At 49.2% G+C, this 13,613-nt stretch overlaps 1 protein-coding gene across 1 annotated transcript; it reads right to left on the bottom strand.

The window, feature by feature from the left end:
• Positions 1-10,619: 10,619 nt before the first annotated feature.
• LOC125536410 (uncharacterized) lies at positions 10,620-11,747 on the bottom strand. The gene has a single exon (XM_048699626.1). It carries the CDS (start codon positions 11,677-11,679, stop codon positions 10,891-10,893), a length of 789 nt encoding a protein of 262 aa, XP_048555583.1. The 5' UTR covers positions 11,680-11,747; the 3' UTR covers positions 10,620-10,890.
• Positions 11,748-13,613: the final 1,866 nt, after the last annotated feature.

The raw sequence follows: 13,613 nt of genomic DNA, 5'->3' as shown, positions 1-13,613 counted from the left end.
TCAACCAACTCCCCGCCCACGAAGTGCAGGAAAATGCAAGGAACGTCGGCGGCGCCCTGCGAAAACATGTAGGGCGTCAGGGATGCCCGGTCAAAGGCAAGGAGATGAAGTCCTCGGTCGAGAGGCTTAGTTACCGTGATGCCGTCGAGCTCGGCTAATGTCGAGGCACCGCTAACGGCGGGCGTGCAACTGACGGACGGGCCGCTTGCTGGCGAGGTGCCGGCCGGCGTACACTCGGGTGCATTAAGCTCCAATGCCGGCATCGGAGACACCAATACCGCCGCCGCCGGAGACACCAATGGCGCCGCCGCCGTAGACACCAATACAGCCGCCGCCGGAGACACCAATGGCGCCGCCTGCGCGTTGTGCGAGTTGCTGGCCGTGAAGCTGGGAATCGGGGGCGGCCCCTGTTGGCCACCCGCAATCCACGTCGTTATCCCATGAATCAAGGTAGGCATAATGCCGGTGAGCGTCGATCCCAGTTGTTGTTGCACTTGCTCTTGGACCATCTCCGGAATCCGCGTCACTTGCGCCTTGAGTGCTTCAACCTCGCGCGACTGGCTTTCCGAACTGGTCTTTTTCTCCTTTCGCCCACCAGTGGCATAGTATGACGACCATTTTGTGGACAAGCCTTTGCCGTCCACACGACCAGCTGACGTCGGCTTATTGAGCTTATCCCTGTTTTTCATTACGTTCAACGCCCTATTCAAAGGGGTGTCGAAAGGGGAGCGCTGAGACGACCCCGCGCTACTGCTTTCTTTGTCCCGCGGAAGGAACGTGAACCATTTAGAAATATTGGGGATTAATTAGAATGCAACCATATGGAGCTAATTACGCGGGGGTGTATTCCTTACCAGAACAAGCTCAAGCTCTTTGGTCTTCGAATCCGTGGTAAGCTCCTTTGTTACCGGGTCCTCCTTGTACCGGGCCCTGAGAAAGTTCCTGGTTTGCTTGTCACTGTATTTCTCGAAGCGGGGCGGTAGGCCTTGCTCGGCACGCTCCGCGTCCTCCTTGTCCCATATAGGCTCCGCCACTCTGTAACCGCCGTGACTGAGTTGGTGGACCCCTATGCTCAACTGCCGCATTTCTTTCCCCCACTAACTTGATTCGGGGTTGCGGGGCTATTGCACTTGATCTTGAACTCCTTGTAGTCATCTTCGCTAATCAAAGGATATTTCGCCTTGATCTTCTCATAACTATCACCTTTGTCAATCATTGCCTTCACCGTGCTTTTCCAAGTAGACAGGGCCGTGCTCATCGTCGTGAGGGCGGCATCGTTCACTTTATTACCCGAGAAGCGTGTGTTTGCGAACTCAGCGGGGAACTTGTATCGTCCGTGCAGCTTCGTGAAGAGGAGGCTGCGCAAATTCCCTTGGTCCTTATGCCTTAGGTTCTCGGTGTTGATCGAGGCGGTGCTCCGGAGAATGCACCCGAGCTGAATCGAGTACCCCTTGACTATGTGTTTGGGCGCTGTCGGATGCCCGTCGGAGTTCACTTCAGTAAATTCCTCCCTGACGGTGTCGAGCACGTTCGGGCGCCGGTCCTTCCGTTGCCTCTTCGGTTGGCTGCCATCTGTGTGTGCGCCGCCATCATCAGTGGTGGCATCCGCGGCGCCATCATCAGTGGTGTCATCCCCGACGCCACTAGGGGTTGTGTAGTCAGGATCGGTGTCTTCCGCGGCGTCCTCATAGCGGTGAGGTTCTTCCTCCAACTCCTGGGATAGCTCCCAGAATTGCTTGCCTCCCGAACCGCCGGCCTCATCGTTGTGGGCCATGTTTCGCTCTAAATAGGAAAAAAGTTTGGTCAAAAAGTTGGTTATTGTCAAGGAACAAGATCATGGTCTCATCATTTAGGGTTTGTCGACACCGAGGCATCCTAAAAGCTAAGCTTTTATCATTTAGGGTTTGTCGACGCCGAGGCACCCTAAAAGCCTAAGCGTACATCATTTAGGTTCTCATCGACACCGAGGCACCCTATAGAAGCCAAGTTAAGTTTTCATCATTTAGGGTTTATCGATGCCGAGGCACCCTAGGTTGGGCCTAATCACTTGGCACTAATCACTTGGCTCTATTGCCACCTATATTCGGTTTATCATCTAGGGTTTATCGATGCTAAGGAGAATTCTAAGTTGGGCCTAATCACTTGGCTCTATTGCCACCTATGGTTTAATGCAACAAGAATGGCGGGGCAGTTGATCCTACTTAATTAAGTACTAAGATACCCCGGCCCATGCATTAGTGGCAAGTACCCCATATGTCCTATTTTTAGCAAAGTCATGCTAAAATTCACGGAAAATTTCGGCATGACCTTTGCTGAAAATAGGACATATGGAGTACCCGAATTTGCCGGAACGAAAGTTAATCGACATTCTGGCAAACTCAAGGGCCTCTCGGGGTACCTGCAAATTCATCACGACACAATGGTCGGAGACAAAACCCAGCAAACTAGCAAGATGATCATCATCTTTGCAAGTCATTACTTGTCAAATTCAGAAGAAGGAACAATTTATTTGTGACATAGTTGGCCCATACAGAAGAAGCAACACCCTGCACTAGCCTAAAAACAAGTGAAGTTTCACCCATATAAGAACAACTTTATAAAATCAGAGAAGTTGCTAAATTTTTTGTATCCTTCATATACACTGGAGTACAATGCTTTATAATGTTCCATCATCATGACAGAAAATTGACAATTGTCCATAACAGTTAACTACTAGGAGATTATTTCAGTTTTACATGCAGATTTTGACCAAAAAACACATGGTCTTTTTAACAGTTTTTAGTTTGGACAGAATACTGAAAACTACATTTATGTATCAACAACATCTTGTTTGCCCCCTTCAAGGGGCAGTTAGTTGGCCCTATGCAATTCAAGCATCTACACCCACCTACCAGTTGGCTGGACCTGCAGTTAGCCAGCCATGAACCAACATTTTTTGTGGGTATAAAGCAAAGAGCTTGTGCATAATTACAAGGGTTATGACCCTCTTTTCCTGTTCAAAAGAAAAGGGCATAAAGAGGGGGAGAAGACCAGGCCCACGAGAAGGGGGGCAAACGCATGGGCATGCTTTCGAGCACTCATTTCCTTGGTCCTATCAAAAGTTGGACAAAAGCAATGCAGTACTCACTAGATCTATCCATCACCCTAGAAAAAAATGCACTCCTAGTACATGGCTACTGCTATTTTTCTACTGCTAGGAAAAACATCACTCATTGGAAATGAAAATCTCAGTACCGACATTTTGAACTTTGAAATGAAATACAGTAGTAGTATTAGTAGTATATGGAGACCGCAAAAGCTATGTTTTTTCTCAATTCAGATATCTAACCACAAAAACTGGATATACTACTCTTATACTCTTATACTACTCTTATACTGTCAGAACATACTCTTATACTGTCAGGTATCTAACCACAAAAACTGGATGTACAAATATCATAAAATCTGGATATTGTAGAGCTTTTAGAAACAACACAGAATTCCTACTCTTATACTGTCAGAACATACTGTCAACCTTGATCTTGAACATGTTACTTTCAAGAGCTAGGTTTGTTAGTTACAGAATTCAGTTAAGGAGTAAATCTTGAACTGTAGAACAACCTAGCACAAGCAGATTAGAGAAGCCTACGGTTCCTATCCTTGAGTAGCATGATTAGAGATGAGTAGATCTCCTAAAGGTGTCCTAAGCACCTGCTGTTAATACAGTAGTAGTATTAGTAGTATATGGAGACCGCAAAAGCTATGGTTTTTCTCAATTCAGATATCTAACCACAAAAAATGGATATACTACTCTTATACTCTTATACTACTCTTATACTATCAGAACATACTCTTATACTGTCAGATATCTAACCACAAAACTGGATGTACAAATATCATAAAATCTGGATATTGTAGAGCTTTTAGAAACAACACAGAATTCCTACTCTTATACTGTCAGAACATACTGTCAACCTTGATCTTGAACATGTTACTTGCAAGAGCTAGGTTTGTTAGTTATAGAATTCAGTTAAGGAGTAAATCTTGAACTGTAGAACAACCTAGCACAAGCAGATTAGAGAAGCCTACGGTTCCTATCCTTGAGTAGCATGATTAGATATGAGTAGATCTCCTAAAGGTGTCCTAAGCACCTGCTGTTACTCTTGGAAGCAATGCAAACATGTAAAAGTTATTACTGTTGACAATACTACTCAAATATCCAACTAATTAGTACACTAACTGCAGCCCAAATACTATCGGATATTTGTGCTGGAGCTTGATAAATTGAAAAAACATGGCAATAGTAAGAAAAAAAATCATCTTTAAAGCCTGTATTTTTTTTCTGAATGAACTCTTCCGTTGCAGCCTCCAACTTAAGCCAGACAACCAGGTCACCGAGAGGGGGGGAGGGGAACTGGTGCAGCTCACCGAGAGGAAGACGATGGCGAGCTCATGCGGGGCCGGGGTTGATGAGGTGGCGCGGATCGACGGTGAGGCCGCGGTGGCCGGAGGTGGAAGAAGACCTCGATCCGCACAATGCAGAGTCGTCGAGCTCGAACGGCTGGCCGTAGATGACGTAGAAGAACACTGCAAAGCTCCTGGACTCCTTGGTGGGGTGCGGGGACAACGGTGGTCGCGGGGACGATGCGGTGTCGATGGGGACGACCTAGTCGGGTGAAGCAGCGCGAGGGAAGGGGAAGTGGGGAGGTGCTAGGGTGTGGAGCGGGCGCGGGGGTCGTCGGAGCGGGCGCGGGGGAGCCGGAGCGGGTGTGGAGCGGGCGCGGGGGTCGTCGGAGCGGGCCGGGGGTCGTCGGAGCGGTTGTGGCGGGGGAGGGAAGGGGGATCTGGCGAGGGAGAGGGAAGGGGGGATCGGGCGAAGGGGTATCCAGCTAGACACTATAGCAATGGCGCACCACCCTCTGGTGCGCCATTAGTAGTTTTTTTTCTGATAGCAATGGTGCACCACCCTCTGGTGCGCCATTAGTAGTTTTTTTTTCTGATAGCAATGGCGCACCCTCCTCTGGTGCGCCATTAGTAACTTTTTTTTTCTGATAGCAATGGTGCACCCGCCTCTAGTGCGCCATTACTAACATTTTTTTTCATTATTTCTTGTTGCATCTAACAATTAGTTTTTTTATCAAATTTGTTATTTTCAGGAGGACTAGAACAGAAGATATCATCAAATATCATCAATTTTTTTTGAAAATATCATCAAATTTGTTTTTTTATTTTTAATTGAAAATATCATCCAATTTGTTATTTGAAAATATCATCAAATTTATTATTTGAAAATATCATCAAATTTGTTATTTAAAAATATCATCAAAAAGTGGGGGAGGGTGCGGGGTGTCGGCGACGGCGGTGGAGCGGGGGAGGGTGCGGTGGGTCGTCGACGGCGGTGGAGCGGGGGAGGGTGCGGTGGGTCGTCGGCGGCGGTGGAGCGGGGGAGGGTGCGGTGGGTTGTCGGCGGCGGTGGAGCGGGGGAGGGTGCGGTGGGTCGTCGGCGGCGGTGGAGCGGGGGAGGGTGCGGTGGGTCGTCGGCGGCGGTGGAGCGGGGGAGGGTGCGGTGGGTCGTCGGCGGCGGTGGAGCGGGGGAGGGTGCGGTGGGTCGTCGGCGGCGGTGGAGCGGGGGGAGGGTGCGGGGGGTGCTAATGGCGCACCACAGAGACATGCGCCATTAGTAACCCAACATACTAATGGCGCACCACACAGACATGCGCCATTAGTAGTTTTGCAAAAAAATAAAAAATAATAATTTTTATACTAATGGCGCACCGTGGCACAGTGCACCATTACTAGTTTAAACTAGTAATGACGCACTATGCAACGGTGCGCCATTAGTAGTTTTGCAAAAAAGTAAAAAAAAATACAGTAGTGGCGCACTCTATGGCTGGTGCGCCATTAGTAGTTCTAACTATTAATGGCGCACTCTGCCCGGATGCGCCATTAGTATGTTTGAAAAAAATGAAAAAAACATTTTGTTACTAGTGGCGCACCGTGTGCCTGGTGCGTCATTAGTGTCTTCCACACTAATGGCGCACCAACAGATGGTGCGCCATTAGTATATAGTAATGGCGCACCACATGTCTGGTGCGCCATTAGTGTCAATTCCATCTATAGCCCTTTTCCTAGTAGTGAAGGGTGGTCAGTGAAAAACTTGGCGTGCGCAGGTAGAGAAGTTCTTCTCAAATCCGTGGTTCAGGCCATTCCTACCTATAACATGACTTGTTTTCAATTGACAAAAAAAGTTTGTAAGTAACTTACATCTTCTATGGCGAAATACTGGTGGAGTAGTGATATTAATAGACGGTCCTTGCACTGGATATCGTGGGATAAACTCTCAGCACCAACAGTAAAGGGAGGCATGGGATTCTGGGACTTTGCTCAATTCAACCTAGCTTTGCTAGGAAAACATGGTTGGAGGCTCATTACACATCCCAATTTCTTGTGCTCCAGAGTTTTAAAGGGCAAGTATTTCCCTAACTGTCATTTTTTGGAGGCAACAGCACCCAAGTTTGCATCCACAACATGGAGGGCCATAATTGCCGGTCGTGCTGCGGTTGAAATTGGACTGATCAAAAGGGTGGGGAATGGTGATTCCATCTCCATATGGGAAGATCGTTGGATCCCCAACACTTCCGTGTTCAAGCCCATAGGGCGCCTTGGCAATGATCATGTTCAAAAGGTGTCAGAGTTAATTGACCATCAGAATGGGTCTTGGCTGGTGGATAAGGTACATAGCATTTTCCTTGCTCCGGATGCAGATGCAATATTAAACATTCCGTTAAGAGCTTCTGGTGGGGAGGACTTCTATGCTTGGGCCTTGGAAAAATCAGGTGTTTATTCTGTCAAAACGGCATATCGTGCTCTAATGACTCGGATCGAGCACAACGATAGCGGAAACTTCATCGTCAAATAAACACCTTTGGACAGCCTTGTGGAAACTCAAGGTCATTCCAAGAGTTCGTATCTTTTGGTGGCGTGTCCTGCGAGGTATTTTGCCGGACTACATCACTCTGCAACATCGCCATATTAGGAGGATGGCAAGATGCGATCTATGCAATGTGGCAGAGGAAGATCTGCAACATGCACTTGTAGCCTGCTCACACGCCAAGCAGTATTGGTCTGCAGCGAGAGACCTTTTGGGCCTCAAACTACCCAGATTACATCTTGCGACTTGGGCGAAGGACATATTGATGGACGACATGATCGCAGACCAAGATAGAAGCAAGATTGTGACTATCATGCATGCAATATGGTCTGCCAGAAATCGACAGACTCATGACAAGGTTCCGTTCAATCCTTTTCATGCTGTGAAGACCATCCGAGACGATTTACTACTTCTAGAAATTCCAAAACCTGCTAGTGTTATCTTGGGGGTGCAATGGTGCCCACCTGATGTTGGCTGGGTCAAAATCAACACGGATGAGGCGATAAACAGCAAAGTAAATTGTGCTGGGGAAGGTGGTGTAGCTCGATCCCACCCGTCGTTCATGGGAGCTTGGAGTAAACCCTTCCCCAGAGTAACTGATCCACTAATCGCTGAAGCAATGGCACTCAAGGAGGGTGTTATATTTGCCCAACTTCGTGGTTTCTCACACGTCGTGATGAAGGTGGATTGCTTAGAGGTGCTAAACCTCTGGTCGTCGCATAATAATTGTCGCTCTATTGTTGCGCCTATCTTAGATGAAATTGAGGAGAAGTCGGCTAGTTTTATCTCTTTTTCTATTAGGCATGTCCCGAGGGGTGGTAATTGTTTGGCCGATCTCTGTGCAAAGCAAGCTTGTACCATGCTGGTGTCAGACTGCTGGCTGGAGGAGTGCCCTTCCTTTCTTATTAGCAGCCTACGGGCGGACTGTAATCGGATGTTATTAAAGCAATAAAGCTCCCCATATTCCCGGCAAAAAAAATGACTAGCTTTTTATATTGCATAGTTTTGCACTAATTTTTTGACAGGACGAGCGGCTATCGGTCTGCCGCTAGGTGCTGTGACCACGCAATTTTCCATTTTGGTGACCATTCCTCAAGCAGCTCTAGCTAGCTAGCTAAGAGCGTCTCCAGCCGTTGGCCCTCCAGGGGGCACCTAAAATCGCCGCCTGGGGGTGAGCCGGTGCAAAAATTGGGCCTGGGAGCGAGTTGGTCACTAGCCGCTGGCCCGAGGGCCGTCCCCAGGCGCGTTTGAAAATAAAATTTATTTAGCAAAGTTCGGCACAGTTCGACGAAGTTCGGCGAAACACGATAAATTTTGGCAAACTTGGGCATATATTAGACATGTTCGCCGGTTTTCATTACATAGGAAAATAGATAACTAATAAACTAAAAGAGAAACTGGCTGAACGCCGAGTAGTCACCGTCGTTGTCGCCGCCGTCATCGGACTTTTCCTCCTTAACGCGGCCGTCCCTGGTGGACCTTTGACCGGCGTCGCCAACGCGGGCTGGTGGCGGTGGCGCGTCGTCGTCGTCGCTGTCGCAGATGACGACGACCCCGCCTTCGTCGCGGCCGCGTCGGCGCTCCGCGAAGCGGCGCAGGGCGGCGCACTGGCGCTCCTTCGCCTTCTCCAGGCGCTCCTTCTCCATCGCTATGGAGTCCCTGCGCGCCCATTCCAGGTTCGCGTCATCGTCGTCGAGCTCCGTCTTCACCGGCGCGGCCGGCTCCTTCTTCACCGGCACGAGCCCCGACTCCGTTTTTGGCTTGACGAAGCGCGGAGGAGGAGCCGACGAGGAGGCACGCCGGCCGCCCTCGTTGATGACGATGCCGACGCTGCGAGTGCGCCGGCCGAGCGGCGTCTCCTCCGCGGGCTCGGCCTTGACGCCGAGCAGGGCCGGGGCACCGGAGGAGTGCGAGGAAGATCGAGAGGAGGAAGAAGAGGAGGAGGACCCGAACCTCCTTGGCGCCCATGGCCCGGCGCGTCGGTGGTGCGCCAGGGCGGCTGCCCTCGCCGGGTACGCCAACAACGGGTTGTTGCCGCCCTCGAGGTGCGTCAGCACGCCCTCGAGTGTGCGGCCGGGGACGCCCCACCACAGGTGGCGCCCCTCGCTGTTCTTCTGGCCACCGACCACTGGCGCGTCGTTGGTGGACGCCAACCGCTGCCGCTGGCGGCGCTCGAAGTACGCCGCCCAGGCCGCGTGGTTGTCGGCGGCGTAGTGGGGGAGGGAGAGCTGGGCGTCAATGAGGGAGGCGCGGACGACCTCGACCTCATCGGCGAAGTAATTTGGCTTGGCCACGGCGTCGGGCAACGGGGGAATGGGCACTCCCCCGTCGCTGAGCCGCCACCCCGTCGGCCCGGCGCGCATTTCCGGCGGCGCCGGAATGTTCGCCTGGAACAGGAGCCAGGACTCCTGTTCGCGCAACGAACGGCGGTCGAAGCCGTTGGCCGCCGCCTTGTCTCCGGGGAAACACTCTGCCATGGCGACGGGCTCGGGAGAGGTAGAGAGGGAGAGGGAGGGGCTGGGCAGCGGCGCTCGGGAGAGGTAGAGGGAGGGGCTGGGCGGCGGCGAGGGGCGGGGCTGATGTGGGCACAGGCAAGTGAGGCCGCGAAAATCGGAGTCCCGTGGGCACGACTGGGCCGTTTTTTAGGCGCCGGCATAAGAAAATCGCCTGGGGAGGCTTTTCTGGGGACGCGGCTAGAGATGCTCTAACTCTTCAGGTACCAGCTAGTAACAATACACTTGGATACCCCAGCCCGTGAATGCATGCATGGCCTTTTTTTAGGAAAAAGCATGTTCACCAAAGCTATGTAACACAAGGACTATATGTTGTTAATTAATTCTCATTTTGTCATATATATTACTATTTCGGGGTCGCTTTTACTGCCCATACAATAATAAGGATTTCCCTGAAATAAATAAATAAATTTCAATCTATGCAACATATATAACGTTGGAAATAGTCAAAGATGGTCACTAACTTCATTAGCACATCTTATTGTATACACACCAATTATTATTAGAACAATTTTTGTTCATCAGTTTGGTGAAAAAATATTTTTCTATACTCCCTCCATTACATTTTTTTTGAAGTTTAAAGTGTGACAAAGTTTAGAGACAAATATATTAACATCTACAAAACCAAACTAGTTGCATTATATTGGTCACAAAATATATTCCCATTCTATATGATGTGCTTGATATTAATCTAGATAGTAACATATTTCTCAGTATATTTGGTCAAACTTGAATACTTTGGTTTTACAAATCTAGAACTTCAAATATTTTGGAACAGAGGGAGTAAGTATATGTAATGGCGATTTTGTTTTTTATTATGTTGGCATAACTACATAGTGTTATACAAATCTTATTCTTTTGTTCTTTCAATGAAATTAAGACTTGCATTACACACAATATTTCTCGCCTCAATTAATATCGTCTCGAGCATGAAAATTGAGAGAAATAATAATAATAATATAAATAACCATTTGATTTTGTATGGCTAAAGAGATGCACCCCTTCAAAACGTTATATCTTATATTATGCTTCCGATCAAATCTGGGCTTTCGGGCCTTCTATAATATTAATACAAATGACAAAAGAAATTATTTGCCGGCTCAAAAAAGAAATTTGTCCGAAGCGCATAATGTAGCCAAAACAAGAACACTTTAGTGATGCATATATGTAAATCCAAACACAAATGTGATCCAATATAAAAACTCCAAACACGAAAACATAATTATTCAGGTACATATATCATATACATCTGCATATACGTAAAGGGAAGTAGAGAACAAATTGAGCAGCTGCACCATGCAACACCACTCAAACATAACGCTGCCGTCCGGAACTAGAGTGTATGCTCTAAACGACATGTACCACGCACGCACCCACGCACATGTATAATAGAACAATCACACACATATACTAGTATATAGTTTAATAATACTTGATAACGGCACTACGCGGGTGCAGCTAGTCCGATCATGGCTTGGCCTCTGGCTCCGGAAAATGGAACTCGGGCTTCTGGGGCAGCTCGGCTTTCGGGAACGGTGGCATTTCGTGCTTCGGGACCTCTGGCACGGCAGGGTGCGGTAACTCAGGCTCCTTTGGCACTTCCGGTACCTCAGGGTGCGGCACATGGAGCTCCTTTGGTACCTCTGGCACGGCATGGTGTGGCATTTCAGGCTTTGGCAACTCTGGCATGGTAGGGTGCGGCAGCTCGTGCTCCTTTGGCACCTCCGGTACGACGGGGTGCGGCACTTCCGGCTCCTTTGTCACCTCAGGCACAGCCGGATGTGGTAGTTCGGGCTTCGGGAGCTCGGGCATAGCAGGGTGCGACGGCAGCTCGTGCTTTGGCACCTCGGGCACCGTGGGGTGTGGCACTTCAGGCTCCTTTGGCGTCTGTGGCACAGCCGGATGCGGTAGTTCAGGTTTCGGGAGCTCGGGCATAGCAGGGTGCGGCGGCAGCTCATGCTTTGGCACCTCCGGCGCCACGGGGTGCGGCAGTTCAGGCTCCTTTGGTGTCTCCGGCGCCACGGGGTGTGGCACTTCGGGAACGAGAGGGCGCGGTAGTTCAGGCTTCGGTAGCTCAGGCATGGCAGGGTGAGGTGGGAGTTCGGGCTTTGGCAGCTCCGGGACGATCGGATGTGGTGGATACTCCTTTTTGGGCACGGCCTCCTCTAGGTGCCGTGCTGCGCTGCTCATGGAGCTGCATGAGAGCAGCAGCGCCATGAGGAAGACAAGGGAGGACATGGTGTTCTTGCGCAGCATGGTTCTTGTCTATGTGTATGGATCAGAGAGAGGCAACTTCTTGCGGTGATGGCTGGGAGATAGAAGAAGGCTGGTATTTATAGCCAAAAAAACTGCACCTACATGTGTCGGGTATACATGCATGCATGTTTGAGGTAGACACCAAAGTGGCTCCCTGCATCTCGGTGCCTTGGTGGCCTGGTAGGTCACCTGCATCTCGGTGGTTGTTTACTTTGTGTGTGATCCATCTCTCTGCCTATCCAACTCTAGTTCCGGAATATTGAGAAGACATGAGTTATCACATGATATGGTCAGTGATACATTTCAAGCTCTAATTCTTTGCTTAGTTTGCTCTACAGAATGGCTCTAAGATTTTACCGGAACCTGCCGTCCAAATGTATGTACTCATATCAATACATGCTACTCAGATATGCACCGAAATATCTTGTGCTACATCGAACCTGAAGGCAAGTACTTTTTGGATGATTCGGTAATTGGTCGGTCGGTTGGGCAGCTCAGCTGCACCTATCTGGTCGATCTGCAGGCTGATCTCCTGAAGACGCCATACATCGGTCACTAGTCAGAGTTGGCCGTTTGGTGATGGATTGCGCGCGCACGCGTTCGCGTAGGAGCGTCCGTCGCCGTACCGCCGTGTGAGGTCACTGGCGCACGGTCGTCGTGGTACGGCAGGTGTTAGGTCACCACCCACCAGTGAACGATCGAGGCATGTTAATTTCAGTGGCTGTGGTCAGGAAACATCCCGACGCGCTTAATTTCCGTGTTTGAGATTGCTTATTTTGATATGGTGGAATGTCATTTGTGGTGGTTGTGCTTGATTAGGGCTAGTTTCACGTGATCGCATGCAACATGTGGGATTGTCTATCGACCAGGCGATTGCTAGCTCGGTTGCAAGTTGAGCAGAAAACGACTTCCAGGTATATTAGATTATTAGTTGGGAATACTAAGAGCAGATCATGCAGACTATTTTTTATATACCGAATGAGCAGACTCGGATGTCAAAGACAAGCTGCTGAGATGCATAGTAGTGTGATGAAGTATATTTGACTTCACTAGTTTCAAATGGAGTTGAAAATGACCATTCCATGGTGCCTTCCTTTTTATGTTGGCGTGACCACACTGGTAGAAAAAGGGCCTGTTGTCCCGGTTCGTAAGGGTCTTTTGTCCCGGTTCCTGAACCGGGACTAAAGGGTCGGTACTAATGCCCTGTCCCTTTAGTCCCGGTTCAATCCAGAACCGGGACAGATGGGCCTCCACGTGGCTTGTGCGCGGAGCCCAGGCAGGAGACCCTTTGGTCCCGATTGGTGGCACCAACCGGGACCAATAGACATCCACGCGTCAGCATTTCTGTGGCTGGGGTTTTTGTTTTTTTTGAAGGGGGGGGGGGGGGGGGTTGGGGGTTTTGGGGGGTTAATTTAGGTGTTTCATAGATTGTGTTAGCTAGCTATAATTAATAAAGAGAAGTGTCCTCTCTTATGTCCGTGCTTAGTCGACGCTACGTACTATACATACGTATAGAGAGGACTAGACACGCTAGCTAGCTAGTAAGCAAACGAAGGAAACAGAAGATCGTCATGAACATATATGCATACAGAGAGAAGTGATATCGACCACCTCTCCTTCTCCGAGAGATTGGTCGAACAACAAGTTCTCGTATATCTATCCGACACTACCGGCTACATATATACAATAATTATCTCTTACAAATATAATCATACGGACTCATGGTCCACATAGTATTCTCCGTCTTCAGCGATCACGTGGTCAAGAAAGAATGCCGCCAATCCCTCTTGAATTGCTCGCATGCGAGCTGGTGCTAGGAGTTCATCCCGCTTTCGAAACATCTAATTTGAAGAAGGGGGTCAATACACACACACACACACACACATATATATATATATATATATATATATATATATATATATATATATATATAT

This window comes from Triticum urartu, chromosome 2A (assembly GCF_056163025.1).
Source record: "Triticum urartu cultivar PI428250 chromosome 2A, HENAU_Tu73, whole genome shotgun sequence".
Taxonomy (NCBI): Eukaryota; Viridiplantae; Streptophyta; class Magnoliopsida; order Poales; family Poaceae; genus Triticum; species Triticum urartu.
Note: the sequence above shows the minus strand (reverse complement) of the source record. Positions and strands in the feature narration are given on the sequence as shown.